The sequence below is a fragment of the Loa loa genome (assembly GCF_000183805.2).
Source record: "Loa loa unplaced genomic scaffold supercont3.12, whole genome shotgun sequence".
Taxonomy (NCBI): Eukaryota; Metazoa; Nematoda; class Chromadorea; order Rhabditida; family Onchocercidae; genus Loa; species Loa loa.
Genome location: NW_018108192.1, coordinates 252,301 through 264,989, shown reverse-complemented (window position 1 = coordinate 264,989; position 12,689 = coordinate 252,301). Strand labels below are relative to the sequence as shown.

Below are 12,689 nucleotides of genomic sequence, written 5' to 3'. Positions count from 1 at the left end.
AGCTAGTATCAGTTTCTACATATTCTCCAGGTGTTGTTTCTGTCAAGTGATTTCAGTTTTCTAATGCATCCTTTCTGGCGACATGTTGTATGTAATCAGGCAAAGTTCACTCGGTGTAGAATGAACGGGCGAGATCCGTCCTTTATTTTGAGCGGAAATCACATATTTACTGCTGACCTCGTCCAAATATTTGTGGAAATGGCAAGTCACCGTTCAAGAACTGAATTAAAAAATTGATGGTCTTTTTTAAGGTCAACAAATTACAGAACTGAGCTTTTCTCCACAACAACTGAAGGCGATGTAAATGTTGTAGAGATGGTTAACGAGTTAATTTCTTAAAGAATACGTGACGATAATGAGATGAGGGAGAAAAATGAACAAATATATCCCTCAAACACTAGCATGTACCGATCACTTACAAATTGATAATAAACACATATGTAAGTTATTCAGTTTAACTTTCCAACCAAGCTGCCGTTCAAATGGTTAAAAAGTTTCGGAACTTAAGCTAAGACTGGTTAGAAGAAAGATGGAGAGACATGGAGGAAAAGAGCGAAGCAGTTTGCATATGCAAAGTAAGATGGGGGATAGGGTGAAGCATTTCTAAAGACCTTTATCCGTTATTCCCCGTCCAAACGGACAGCGTAGGAGAATTAATTCCTCTCCTTTATCCCTCTCTCCCCCCTTCCTCCCTCAATCCTGATTAATCCACATTCTGATCGTTTGCGTGGAGACAAATACGGCCAATCATAATAGCAACAATGTCCCGGTCGGCGTTTTTCACTTTTAATTTCATCACTTCAGTTTTAAGCTTAAAAGTATTCGGTATGCTCAGCAAACAGATATCGGAAGCATATCTTTAAGTGTTAACTCTCTGTCTTTGTTGCCCTTCTGGCTTAACTAAATAGCGCCTTTTTTCTTCGGAAAATTGTTTTACCTGCTTTCTTTCAGTGAGGTACCATTATCAGTAACAATTGTGGGACATGTGTCCAATCATTGAGTCCTAGTCAAAGTGACCAAAAGAACTAAATTGTTTGGAAAGAAGTTAGATGACTTTTCTCGGTAAGGTTAGAATTGTTCGTTGGCACAGGTCGTGTATTTCACGTTTAGCGAATCAGTTATTCCCTAACTTCAGGGTCAGCCATTTATTACTTGTTGAACTAGTCTTCCACGGGTCAGTTTTCATTTTAAATTGCTATGAAACATAAGAAGAAAGTGAGAATAATAAAAGGTTAAAAAGTTGGGTAAGTTTCTCACGGTGGATTTTGATCTGCATAGGGATAACCCTATTTTGATGTAAATAATTTCAGCATGCAGGAAAAAGTGCTGCTGGATGTGGTGCCTGGTTCGCCTCTTGTTGATTCATTGATGCAAAACGGTATTGCAGAGCAACAGAAAACATTTGCTGGAGCTCATCAGCAAGAAGTATTTGCCATTATCGACTTAATACCTTTGTTTGCAAGCAGTCAGCATGATGTAGAAAACCGATCTGAAAGGTTATCTTTAACCATACATCTTATCACATGTGGATTATCCCGTATGTGAGGTCTGTGAGGTGAGCTGCTTCTGTTCCTGTTTGCCGTTGTTAATTTACAGGATATGCCTCCTGATTCTATGAACCTTTTCAATTACTGATGTCAAACGTAGTCACAAATTTCTTTGTAACACTGCTTTTAAAAATGGAAATTTTCCTATAGTAATGATTATATCACGGTGCTTAGATTACAGTGAAGCACAACATACGAAATTGTTATCAGGAACTTGAGGGTTTGACAAGTCATTTACATGTCCAGAGTAAGGGCAACGACGAATTTCAGAATTACCTGGGTTTCTCTCACCTATCTAGTACTATTCTGCATAAATTTTGCTTGAAATATGTCTGTTTATGAACCCATTCTTCAGATTTCGATATCTGCTTGATCTATACCAAGAACAGTCCAGTTTGCTTGATCCTTTTATGGCAATCATGATGAATAAGTTACTAACATATATCAAATTTCTTGACGGTGGACAAACGAAGTAAAATTCTTTCGTTTGTTTTTATGAGATCTGAATAGTATTTTTATTGCCTTCAGTTCTCCAACTGATTCTTGTTATGCTATGGAAGACATAAATAACGCCATTTTTTACTTATTTAGTCCTAGAATTGTATGTTAGTATTTATATCATATGGACATAAACACTAAAATATTTTTTTCATATTTCGAATATTTATAGAAGATTCGATGATGTATCAAATGTGGCATTTGCATTGCTTGCACATATATCAAAAGTTAGGGGATACAAGGTGTTCCTTTCATTGCTACCTCACGAAGTAAGTGTATATAACGATTACATTTGAAAAATTACCATCATTTTTCTGAAATCATGAAACTTTTTATCACTTCAAATTATAAAAAATATTTTCTTAGAGTTTTTAGGATCGTTTTTATTGTTCGAGGTTTGAATTTTCTTCTATTATTTGTTTATTCCTGCTTTTCTATGAGCATATTTTATTTATATAATTCCAACCATCTCTAAAAGAGTAACGCAGATTTGTGCAAAATCCGATTATTTTTAAAGGAAAACTCCATAATGTTTTTGTTTTTCAAGATGAAATATATGGAGAAAGTACTTTCTTCACTAGAACGATATGTTGATTCTACAGTGGATATGGATTCCCGGTATATACTCCTTCTTTGGATGGTGATCTTATGCAAGAATCCATTTGATTTGAGCAAACTTGAAAGCAAGAGTGGTCGTAATGTTTTGGAAAGGATAGTCTCCGTTGTATTGCCATATCTGTATATAAATACTGATAGGTGTCAGGTATGATTAGAATTTTTTAGAAATTAAGATTGCTTCAGAAAAGAATCAGTGATTTCGATTTTTTAAATTTATACTATAGAGAATGTGAATTCGTTGTCTCGTCTTTCTTTTTAAATTCTTAAAACTTTTGTTGACTGACTGAATTTCGAAGCAGTGGAAACTTTACAGCATTCTGCTGCTTTGTTACTTTCGTTGGTAGTGTCTCGTGAAGATGCGCGCAAGAAATATTTGAAAAAATTGGTAGATCCATGTATTTCGGCAATTGAAAATTGTGAAGGTAAATGGTCAATTGACAATGAACTCGTTGGTAGTCTCCGTTTGCTTGCAGCAATTCTTAAAAAGGTAAAATGCAACTGCTAGTTGTTTCTCATAAATTCATTAGGTAATGGAGAATGAAGTGAAACGGTCAAGGAACTTTGGATAATATCATGGAAAATATGAAATGTTTGTATTCATACAGTGAAACGCCAGCTACATACTACAGATTTTTGGATGTAAACTTTTTGATCGCCTGTGTTGTTCTGCTTTATTTTTCTAGGGAGAACGTGAAGACTTACTGACTGTCGCAAATCAAGTGTTAAAGGCCTTGCATCGACTAGGTCACCTTGAAGACTCCGATTTCACTGTAAAAAAGTTAACGGTCAAAATTGTTCAGAGATTGGGAATGATATTTTTTAAGTCAAGGGTAAGTATTTGAATCTTTCGATCTCCATTCATTTTTTCGTTTTTTTTTTCTTGTAGTGAATCGCTCTTAGTTTTTGTGTTTAAGATTGCAGAGTGGCGCTACGATAATGGGAACCATAATCTGAATTTGGAAAGCAATGGTTTTGCAAAATATCGAGAATTAAGTGCTTTAGAGGAAGAGACTTTTACGGACGAAGTTTATGAAGTCCCATATGCCGAGGTTATTATTACTTTCAATATTATTTTGCTTTACTTCCAGATGATTTGTTATTAGGATGGAAGAGAGCATAATAAGGTTAAGATAGAAACATGTTGTTTGCGAGTGATATCAAACTTATATTTTATGCAAGATGCAAGTTTGGGAAATCTAACGTACAACTTGCTTTCTACTTGCATAAATAAGTTACAGAGATCGAAAGGAAGAAGTATGCAGTGGGAGGCAATTTCATTATTGTAATCAAGAATATGACCAATTACAAATTAATATTTACAGCTGGAAGTGGTTCTTAATACAATTCTAGAAGCAATGCGTGATCGGGATACCGATATACGTTGGGCTGGTGCGAAAGGTATTGGACGGGTTTTATCTCGTTTGCCGAAATATCTTGCAAATGATATACTTTGCAATATCATTAAATTTAATTTCAATTTGCACTCTGGGAATGCCGCCTGGCATGGTGGTTGTTTGGCAGTTGCTGAACTCTCAAGGCGGGGTTTTTTGCCCCTAGAAAGACTTCCGGATATTGTAAAGATTCTCCTAAATGTTAGTTGTTTATGCATAAATATATCACATATATCTGGGCATCATTCATTTTTAGAAGCACTTTTTCTTTAATGTGATTTTAGACTTCTGTTTGATTGAAATTTAGTTATATGTATTCATATATGGCTTAAAAGATTGGAACATATATTTTATTTAGCGTATTCTGTTTTTCTTTGGTTGTCTTTTTTCATTTCCTGCATTTCCAGGCCTTAATATTTGAAGAACCGCAAGGACATCATGCCTTGGGAGCTAGTGTTCGAGATGCAGCTTGTTATATATGTTGGTCATTGGCTCGAGGTTTTCGTCCAGTGGATTTAAAAAAATATGTTGAACAGATTACAACATGCCTTGTTTGTGTAGCTTTATTTGACAGAGAAGTTAACGTAAGACGGTAATTACTTTACATTCGTTTACTGACTTATAATCCAAACTTTGCTAGCTTTTGCATATTGGCATGCACCGTATGAAATATTTGGTTAGATGTGTGGCTTAATTAAGCATGAAATTATGCCTAAGTAAACGTTTGTGTGACTTTTTTTAAGGTATTGTAAAGTATGTTTAGAAAGATTCGAACAAAAGGAAAATATCGTAAGACTGGTATTATTTTTTATAAGCACCGTGCAGCTGTTTTCAGAGCTGCCAGTGCAGCATTTCAAGAAATTGTTGGTCGGCAAGGTGCATTCTCAAATGGCATCGAGATATTGACGAAAATTGATTATTTTGCTGTTGGACAACGTTGTAAATCTTATTTAGAGATCTCATGTCAAATAGCAAAATATTCGAGGTACACGCGGGCGATTATCGAGCACCTCATGTCTTTCAAGGTTTCATTTGTAATTTTTGAGAGAATATAATCACAGTAAATTACAAGAAGTTAGTTTATCAGAAATTATATAGGATAAGAAAGATGATTATATACGAGGATTTTCGTGAGAAAAACTATTGCTAAATTAGTCCATAAAAGCTGGCACACATTTTTAATATTTTACTGAATAGTTTTCGTGATCTTTTTCAACTGTTGAAGTATTTTACATTGGTTTTCTGTCTTTATTATTCCTTCCTTAATAGATAATTCATTGGGATGAAGAAATTCGCTTGTTATCTGCGAAAGCACTCGAACGTCTTTGTGCTTTTGACCCAGGTTTTGTTTCCGCTCAGGTATCATAATTTCTTTTCATATTCTTTACATAGGAACTTTTAATTTTCAATTGCCTTACAAAACAAGCAGTTATTTTACGAAAAGTCCAGAAAATAAACTCTTTGTAGGTTCTTAAAAAATTAATGCCACTGGTCAGTAGCGAGTCACTGATTGTGCGACATGGAGGTGTTGTTGCACTGGCATCCACTTTATCAGGTTTGAAAAAGTGTGGGACGCTGTTGGATAAGGAGTTGTACGAAAACGTTGCGCAAATACCCAGTATAGTCTACCCTATGTGCAAGAAAAGAACCCGTTCACTTAGTTCTACATTAATGCGACGAGCTATGAACATTTTCATCAAGTCATTATCATCTGTGATACCGAAAGAGATTTTAAAAGTATACATTTGTTAATTACGACTAATCAAATACCAGTTCGTTTTTGTAATATCCGCTATGATAGCAGCTGCTGTATTGAAATATTTGACATGTTGTAGATTTCAGAACTTGATGACCCGAAACAAACGTCCGACTGTTTGAATGTGAGTCTGTTAGTTAGTGTCATCAAGATGAAGAAAAAGTCATTGAAACAATCAATAGCCGTGATTTTCACAAAGAAAATATATGTTCCAACTTTTTGTTTTTTCAGATTGATGATTGGCTTTGTTGTTTGGAACTGAACTTTTGTGACGAAAATGGAGATATTAGAAAAGGAGCATGTCAGGCAGGAGCAGCTTTCTTCAAACTTTACATCGACAACTCAAGCGCCGAATTTTTGATGCTTCGAATTCGTCAAATTTATTTGCCGCAGGTACGAGGTTTATTAAAAACTTTTGTTTTTAATATTGGTGAAGCAATTGCAATATTGATGTTAGTTTTAATATTTAATAAATTTTCTTCAGAATATCAGGTTTGGAGATAGTATATTATTTCTTGTAGTGTTTATTTTGTTATTGAAGTGTGCTTGTCGGAGTTGGTTGTGAAAAAAAATTATATCCAGCTTTGAATGTGGATGTCTCAAGATCTAAGTCAAATTAATATGTCTTTTAACTTTGTACATATTTAAGAATAATAATAATAGTGGGATTTGACTCACGCTTACAGGTAGTTACTGCCAAAGTGGAATCGGATAGAGAAGGGACAGCAGCTCTTCTGAGTGTAATTCCAAGTGAAGTGTTGTTGCTCTCAACGTCATCCGATTCTTTCGCTGCTGAAATAATTCGTACACTTATGTTTACAATCAGTGGGTTAGCATTTTCGTCTTACTTCGCATTAATTATTCTATTTCGTCCCATTGTTTTTTAAATTAATTAGTATGAAAAGTAACCTAAGTAATTTAGATTATGTATGTTTTCTAGATCTAGTGCATTGGATGCAACCTGGGCTTATGGGCGACGCTCTTGTGTGGAAGCTATTACGTGCATTGTCGATTCAATTGGGGTTGAATCGGTGGGCAACATTGCTGAACTCCTTGATTGGTTGGTCATCAGATTTCGATTTTGTAAAGCACATTTTACTAGTGATATATATATATATATATATATATATAATGTTACACCATTAGCTGTCTTGCTTATATCTTATTATAACTAAAATGTTTTAGTCTCATCAATTCTTTGGACGATTATACAATGGATAAAAGGGGTGATGTTGGAAGAATTTTGCGTGAGGAAGCGATGAGGGCGCTTGCAGTTATTCTGCCTCTTGCACAAAATTGTTCGAATGTTGTTGGTCGTATTTCTGAAGCAATTTGTAAAATAATTCAGCAATCTATCGAGAAAATTGATGCAACTCGTGAGGTAGTTCTCCCAGAATATATAAGGTTTCGCACTCTGTATTGCTGTGTATCATATTAAAAACTATCGTCGTTATTTACGACAAGGATTCGTAATTAATGATGGACCTTAAAAGTATTTTTGGTTTCGCAATTATCCGACCTCTCTTATTTTCAGTGCGCTGCTTTGGTAATGAAGAAAATCTTGCAGTCAGGGCTAGAAGGTATTCAGGAAGAAGAAATTCTGAGAAAAATTTATTTGGTTAATGGTTCGAATATGGATTGGAGATCGCCATCTTGCTTCAAACGATTAGCTTTGCTGTTGAGGAGTCCTTATTACAGATATTCCGCCTTAAGTGGATTTATTATATCTGCTGGTAAATATTTAAGCCAAATTATGGGCAGTGCTATTCTTGGAGCTTTTTCTTTGATTCCAAAATTGCCATAGGAGTGTTCGTTCTCCTTTTTTGAAATTTAGGCGGTGTTACGGAGTCTACGATGCGAGGCGCGTCTGATGCTTTGCTTTCGGTGATTTCTGATATTCGTGGATCACGACAAGTTAGTTAATAGTGCAATATGATAAATTTAGCATTATGAACAACTGTGCTATGGTGCACTTTTTAAACAAAATGTTCTTAAGCAAATATTTATATTAAAAAGGGAAAAATATTTCAAATTTACAGGAACTGGAAATTTTTCTTCAATGCTTTGCATCCATTTTAATCAATAATGCTGACTTACTGCGTGTAACTCAACCTCTGTTTCGCACATTAGAACAGATTTTATCAGCACAGCTTCTAGAATGTTTTGAAGCAGATCCGGATTCCTCACCTTCTCTTCGGAAAATTGTGGATCGTGTCGCGATTGTATACGTTTATCTTATACTTTTACAAATTTTTGACGATTATTTCTACTTAGTTTGACTTTCACTCGGAAGTTTTTTTTTTTTGATTCCTCGAAGATATTACATCACAAGTTAAAATGTTGTGAAATGGTTTATTAATAATTATTTTATTCATGTTTCTGTTTTCTGGTTTGCTTAATAGATCGAAAGCTTATTGATTAATCTAGTACGACAAAAATGCTAGCTCTTAACTTTACAAAATGGGTTGTCTGGAATTTTTGCTGTTTTCGGTGGTTTATAGTAGCACCAGTGTATTTTAATGAAATATTAATTTTACAGGAGGCGACAGTTAAAGGAAGTGCACAAAAGGTCAGGATATGTATTTCAGTATTATGCCATTTCTTGCATTTCAGTTCATCTAGTCTAGTGTGGCAGAAATCTGCTTCGTTGGCAAGTTTTTTTTTCGTCGATTATTGTAAAGTTCAAAATTTATTGTAAAATTTCACTTTTATTCCTTGCACAGTATTTAGACAAATTTTATTTGAACTCATTCATTTACGAGTTCTTTGCCACGAACCTAGTTCTATAGTGTTCGAAAATTATTTAATATTCTTCAGGTTGTTCGCACCTTGCGATCCCGTTATCCCATAATGCGTCGTAATGCAGCGGAACAGCTTTATGAATGTTTAGTCTCCGAATGTGATAGCAGCAGTGAAGCGGAAAGAAATAAGCGCTTGGAACTGCTGAATTTACTTTCAGAAACAAAGTGGAATATTAGTGGTAATGAGCAGTACTTCGTAAAAGTCAGCCGTTCAGTTGCTGAAATGTTAAATGTAATTTGTTGATATTTAAATATTTATTGACCATAGTAATCATTCGTATTTGAGTTTTTAAAACACTGTTTGCACAGGTTTATGGTTTTATAACAAACACCCTCAAAAAATGCCTCCAGATGGAAAGAAATTGAGTGTAATTGGAACATCCAACATGTTTTTATTCATGGCTTTTTTCGACATCTGTTCTTTGCTATTATGAGCAATTGTAATTCTTATTTTTTTATCATTGGTATTAGCGCAAAATGTTAAATCTTCTTTAATTTATTGGTATCTGAAACTTATTGCATGTTTTCGATCTCGATGTTTTAATAACTGATATAGTTGGCATTTCTTTAAATAAATGATATAATTGCACATTTCTTCCATTAAACTATGCATGTTTTATCTCGAGATCAGCTACCTCCATTATTGTGACTTCTAGTGTTCTGAGGGTCACCTGAATGAACACCGGTATCAAAGGAACGGTCCGAGAAATAAGAGAAATTTTTTAGAGAATAATCTTTCTGTGAACTAGTGTTTGAAATATGGTTTTCTGGCGGTATGAAAGAATTCAGTGGTGCTCCATGTAAAGCTCCCAATTACTTAGATTGATAAAAGAGAATTATGCTAACTTCATGGAATGTGATTCAAAAAAATATACTTGTACATTTTTTTTTTTTTGTAGCAAAATGTCTTCCATCGATGTGACGGAGATCTTGCGAACATCGACCGAGGTAATGGGAAGTTCCTTTTTTTTTGGAGGGGTGGGGGGGGGGGTTTCATTTATCTATCGTGCTGTCCCAAGAATAGAAACTGCAGCTTAAAAACATTTGTTCAACTATGTTATCTTGAGTGCTGGGTGGTATATATTGGTTAACAACAGTGCTACTTTTTTAAGCTGCAGTTGAAGCGACCTCGTATTGATATTGCAAATATATCTACAGCAACCACCGCACCGGAAGATATTCTGGCTGCATTGGAGCGGGATGAATCACAGACAGTGGTTGTTGATGAAGCAGCTGTTAAACGAATTGTTATGCAGGTCCAATTTCGGTGCATTTGTACCCCTCGAAATGCTATTTCCCGTAATTTTGGTTGTTTCCGTTGTATTAGTTATTTCTACATTTTTTAGCTGGAGAAACGATGTCTGAGAAATCGAGAAATGCGCATCAAATATGGCGATGAACCAGCAAAATTCATGGATAGCGAAATTGAATTAAATGAAGCGATACAGGTTCATATTCATTTTTACAATATTTTTCTTTCTATACCGCTTATGAATTATGCGTCGCTATTTAAGGAAATGCATGCCTTGGCAACGCAACCCGATTTGTACGAATTGCTTATTGATATTGGTGCAACAACAACTCTTTTGCAGTTATTAGCTCACGAAAACTCTGACGTTGTTGCCGCTGTCATCGATCTTTTGCAGGTATTGGTGCACGAAATGTGCGGGGATTTTTAACCAACAATAATAAATTATAGTGCAATGCGATATCAATTAATTGAAACTGAGGGCATAAGTATTTGCAAGATTTCAAATCACAGAAAAACTTCTTTCAATGCTTATGGAACTCTGTCAACTTTTTTTATTTGAAGGAATTAACAGATGTTGACACGTTGAATGAAGGTGAAAGTGCTGCAGCGAAACTAATTGATGTGTTGGTTGCCGATCAGCTGATTGAAACATTGGTACAGCAGAGTATTGAACGTTTGGATGAAACAATAAAAGATGAAGCCGATGCAATTCATAATGCATTATCGGTTGTAGAAAATGTAGGTTTTAGATATTTATTAACTTTCACTTTACAAGTTAGTGCATTTTCGAACCAAGGCTGATTTAATTTTCGGGAAATGGTGAAGAAAAGTGGTAAAGAGAAATGGTGATTCAAAATTCTGATTTCCCATAAAATAATAGTATTATAGGTATTGATTGTGAAGGACTTAACAACTTCAATAGATGAGGAATTTAATATTTAATTGTGCTTACTGGCGTAGAATTAAAATTCTCTTTTTGCAGGTGCTCGATTTCCGACCACCATTTGCTGATATTTGTGTCGAACAGGGTTTGTTTGCTTGGCTTCTTCGTCGTGCGACTCAACGAGGAGCTTTGGATGCTAATAAGATGTTTGCTAGCGAATTACTTTCTTTGCTTCTGCAGTCAACTGAATTAGCTAGAAAACGATTAACGGAAAAAGTTGATGGCTTCGATTTACTGCTTCGTGTACGTTTTTGTTACATTACGGTTCCAGAAGTACTGTGAATTCAGAAAAGGCTTCCGTAAAATGCTCGTCGACAGAATCTCGATGTTAGTTCTACCCTTTATAATAGATTTGAATTTTTTTAGTGCAGTTAATACATTTTAGGCTTTGGCCACTTACAAGCGTCATGATCCTGGGAGTGCAGATGAACGGGAACATATGGAGAACTTGTTTAATGCCGTGTGCGCTGCACTTATGTATGCACCAAACAGACAGAAATTTTTGGACGGTGAAGGCCTTCAGTTAATGAATCTTATGCTTAGGTACTAATTTATGGATAATCCTTATATTCCTACTTTTTCTGTAAATTTGCAAAACTGTTTGATTCTCACGTTTTACTTTTACCTAAATCTTAAGAAACCTCTAACCTTTTTTAGGGAACGTAAGCAGTCACGAGAAAGTGCATTAAAAGTTTTGGATTATGCTACAAATGGTGTAGAAGGAAAATCGAACTGTGTCAAGTTCATCGATATTCTTGGTGAACCTTTAAGACTTGTTAATGATAGTAGTTGGTTTACATTGGTCACTGGTTAGGAGGAAATGACTGTTTCAAACCGAGAACGATTTGAGGGACCGATTAAATGACTTCGCCTAGTAAATCTTTTTTCAAGTCATACTTCCTGAAGTTAATTCTTTTCTTAAAAGTTTTTATAAAAGCATTTTGAGGTTTGCGAACTATTTTTCCGCTGTTTATGAGAACTCCATCAAAGCAGAAAAGAAAAGATTCAACACCAGATGAACACGAAGAACATGTTTGTTCGGTGAAGTATTGTCCTATACTTTTTATTCAAATTGTGATGAATGGTTGTTTTTGTGGGTGTGTATGTGTTTGTCGATTTGTTATTGCAAAAACAAGATGCAAAATTTTGCAGGTTTTGTCATCCTTATTGAGGTCTTGTGGTGAAGAAGGACGCAACCGCATTTTTTCGAAATTTATTGAACATGAATATGAAAAAGTCGACCGTGCAGTTGAACTCGTTTTAAAATATCAGTAGGTTTTGTTTTTAAATCAATTTTTGTTGTGCAGGAAAGCGGACTCCCTTTCTTCGCGAGTTACTGTGTTTTTGAAGTTAGAGTACCTGAATTTTCTACTTTGATATTTTAGTGAAGTGGAAGGAAAGCTGTTATGTCGTTCAAATAATCGAAATAGTCCTACAGTCCTATTCGAATTAGCCGTAAAAAAAAAGAAAAAGAAACAAAATATTACTTGTATCTGTAGATCTGACAGGTATCATAGATTCCTGGACAGATGAAACTGAAATATGCTAATTTCAGAACCTGCAGAATCATTAAAATTTACTGAACACAAAATCTCCTGAAAGCAAATCTCAACGGAACTCTCATAATATTATGTTTAGGCTCTAGAACAGGTGAATTGTGGTAGCTTCAAATGGTTAATTTCTTGTTGACGTCCACTGATTAAATATTTACCACGTTATCCGACACTGGATATTTTTAACTCTGCTTGCTATTCAGTTTCGAATTTTTACAACTACCTATATATATATATATATATATATATATATATATATATATATATATATATATATATATATATATATATATATATATATATATATATATATATATATATATATATATA

At 34.7% G+C, this 12,689-nt stretch overlaps 2 protein-coding genes across 3 annotated transcripts in view; both read left to right on the top strand.

Annotated features, from left to right (window-relative positions):
- Positions 1 to 1,302: 1,302 nt before the first annotated feature.
- Positions 1,303 to 9,003, top strand: LOAG_16666 (beta-tubulin cofactor D family protein). The gene is made up of 21 exons (XM_020449316.1): positions 1,303 to 1,496; positions 1,903 to 2,019; positions 2,218 to 2,314; positions 2,593 to 2,808; positions 2,977 to 3,150; positions 3,347 to 3,493; positions 3,578 to 3,712; positions 3,986 to 4,255; positions 4,462 to 4,646; positions 4,890 to 5,079; positions 5,324 to 5,413; positions 5,522 to 5,791; positions 6,042 to 6,203; positions 6,497 to 6,639; positions 6,751 to 6,870; positions 6,996 to 7,191; positions 7,345 to 7,543; positions 7,645 to 7,724; positions 7,850 to 8,032; positions 8,350 to 8,460; positions 8,628 to 9,003. The coding sequence occupies exons 1-21, from the start codon at positions 1,312 to 1,314 to the stop codon at positions 8,853 to 8,855; spliced, it is 3,498 nt and encodes a 1,165-aa protein (XP_020307176.1). The 5' UTR covers positions 1,303 to 1,311; the 3' UTR covers positions 8,856 to 9,003.
- A 501-nt stretch (positions 9,004 to 9,504) lies between these two features.
- Positions 9,505 to 12,689, top strand: part of LOAG_16665 — a 4,525-nt gene continuing 1,340 nt past the window's right edge. Inside the window, exons 1-11 of one of the 2 annotated variants that reach the window (XM_020449315.1) lie at positions 9,505 to 9,559; positions 9,724 to 9,867; positions 9,958 to 10,059; positions 10,126 to 10,257; positions 10,425 to 10,601; positions 10,846 to 11,049; positions 11,192 to 11,349; positions 11,464 to 11,564; positions 11,753 to 11,847; positions 11,959 to 12,077; positions 12,362 to 12,456. In XM_020449315.1, coding sequence (XP_020307175.1) covers positions 9,515 to 9,559; positions 9,724 to 9,867; positions 9,958 to 10,059; positions 10,126 to 10,257; positions 10,425 to 10,601; positions 10,846 to 11,049; positions 11,192 to 11,349; positions 11,464 to 11,564; positions 11,753 to 11,847; positions 11,959 to 12,077; positions 12,362 to 12,389 — 1,305 coding nt within the window. In that variant the 5' untranslated portion in view covers positions 9,505 to 9,514 and the 3' untranslated portion in view covers positions 12,390 to 12,456. The remainder of the gene's footprint in view (positions 9,560 to 9,723; positions 9,868 to 9,957; positions 10,060 to 10,125; positions 10,258 to 10,424; positions 10,602 to 10,845; positions 11,050 to 11,191; positions 11,350 to 11,463; positions 11,565 to 11,752; positions 11,848 to 11,958; positions 12,078 to 12,361; positions 12,457 to 12,689) is intronic. The other variant, XM_020449314.1, reaches the window with a different exon arrangement.

Bases quoted from the DNA above. Each gene is read 5' to 3' on its own strand.
- LOAG_16666 (XM_020449316.1), top strand. From the start codon at position 1,312: ATGCAGGAAAAAGTGCTGCTGGATGTGGTGCCTGGTTCGCCTCTTGTT. The intron at 2,809-2,976 runs GTATGATTAGAA...GAAACTTTACAG, and splicing joins TAAATACTGATAGGTGTCAG to CATTCTGCTGCTTTGTTACT. The intron at 4,256-4,461 runs GTTAGTTGTTTA...CTGCATTTCCAG, and splicing joins TTGTAAAGATTCTCCTAAAT to GCCTTAATATTTGAAGAACC.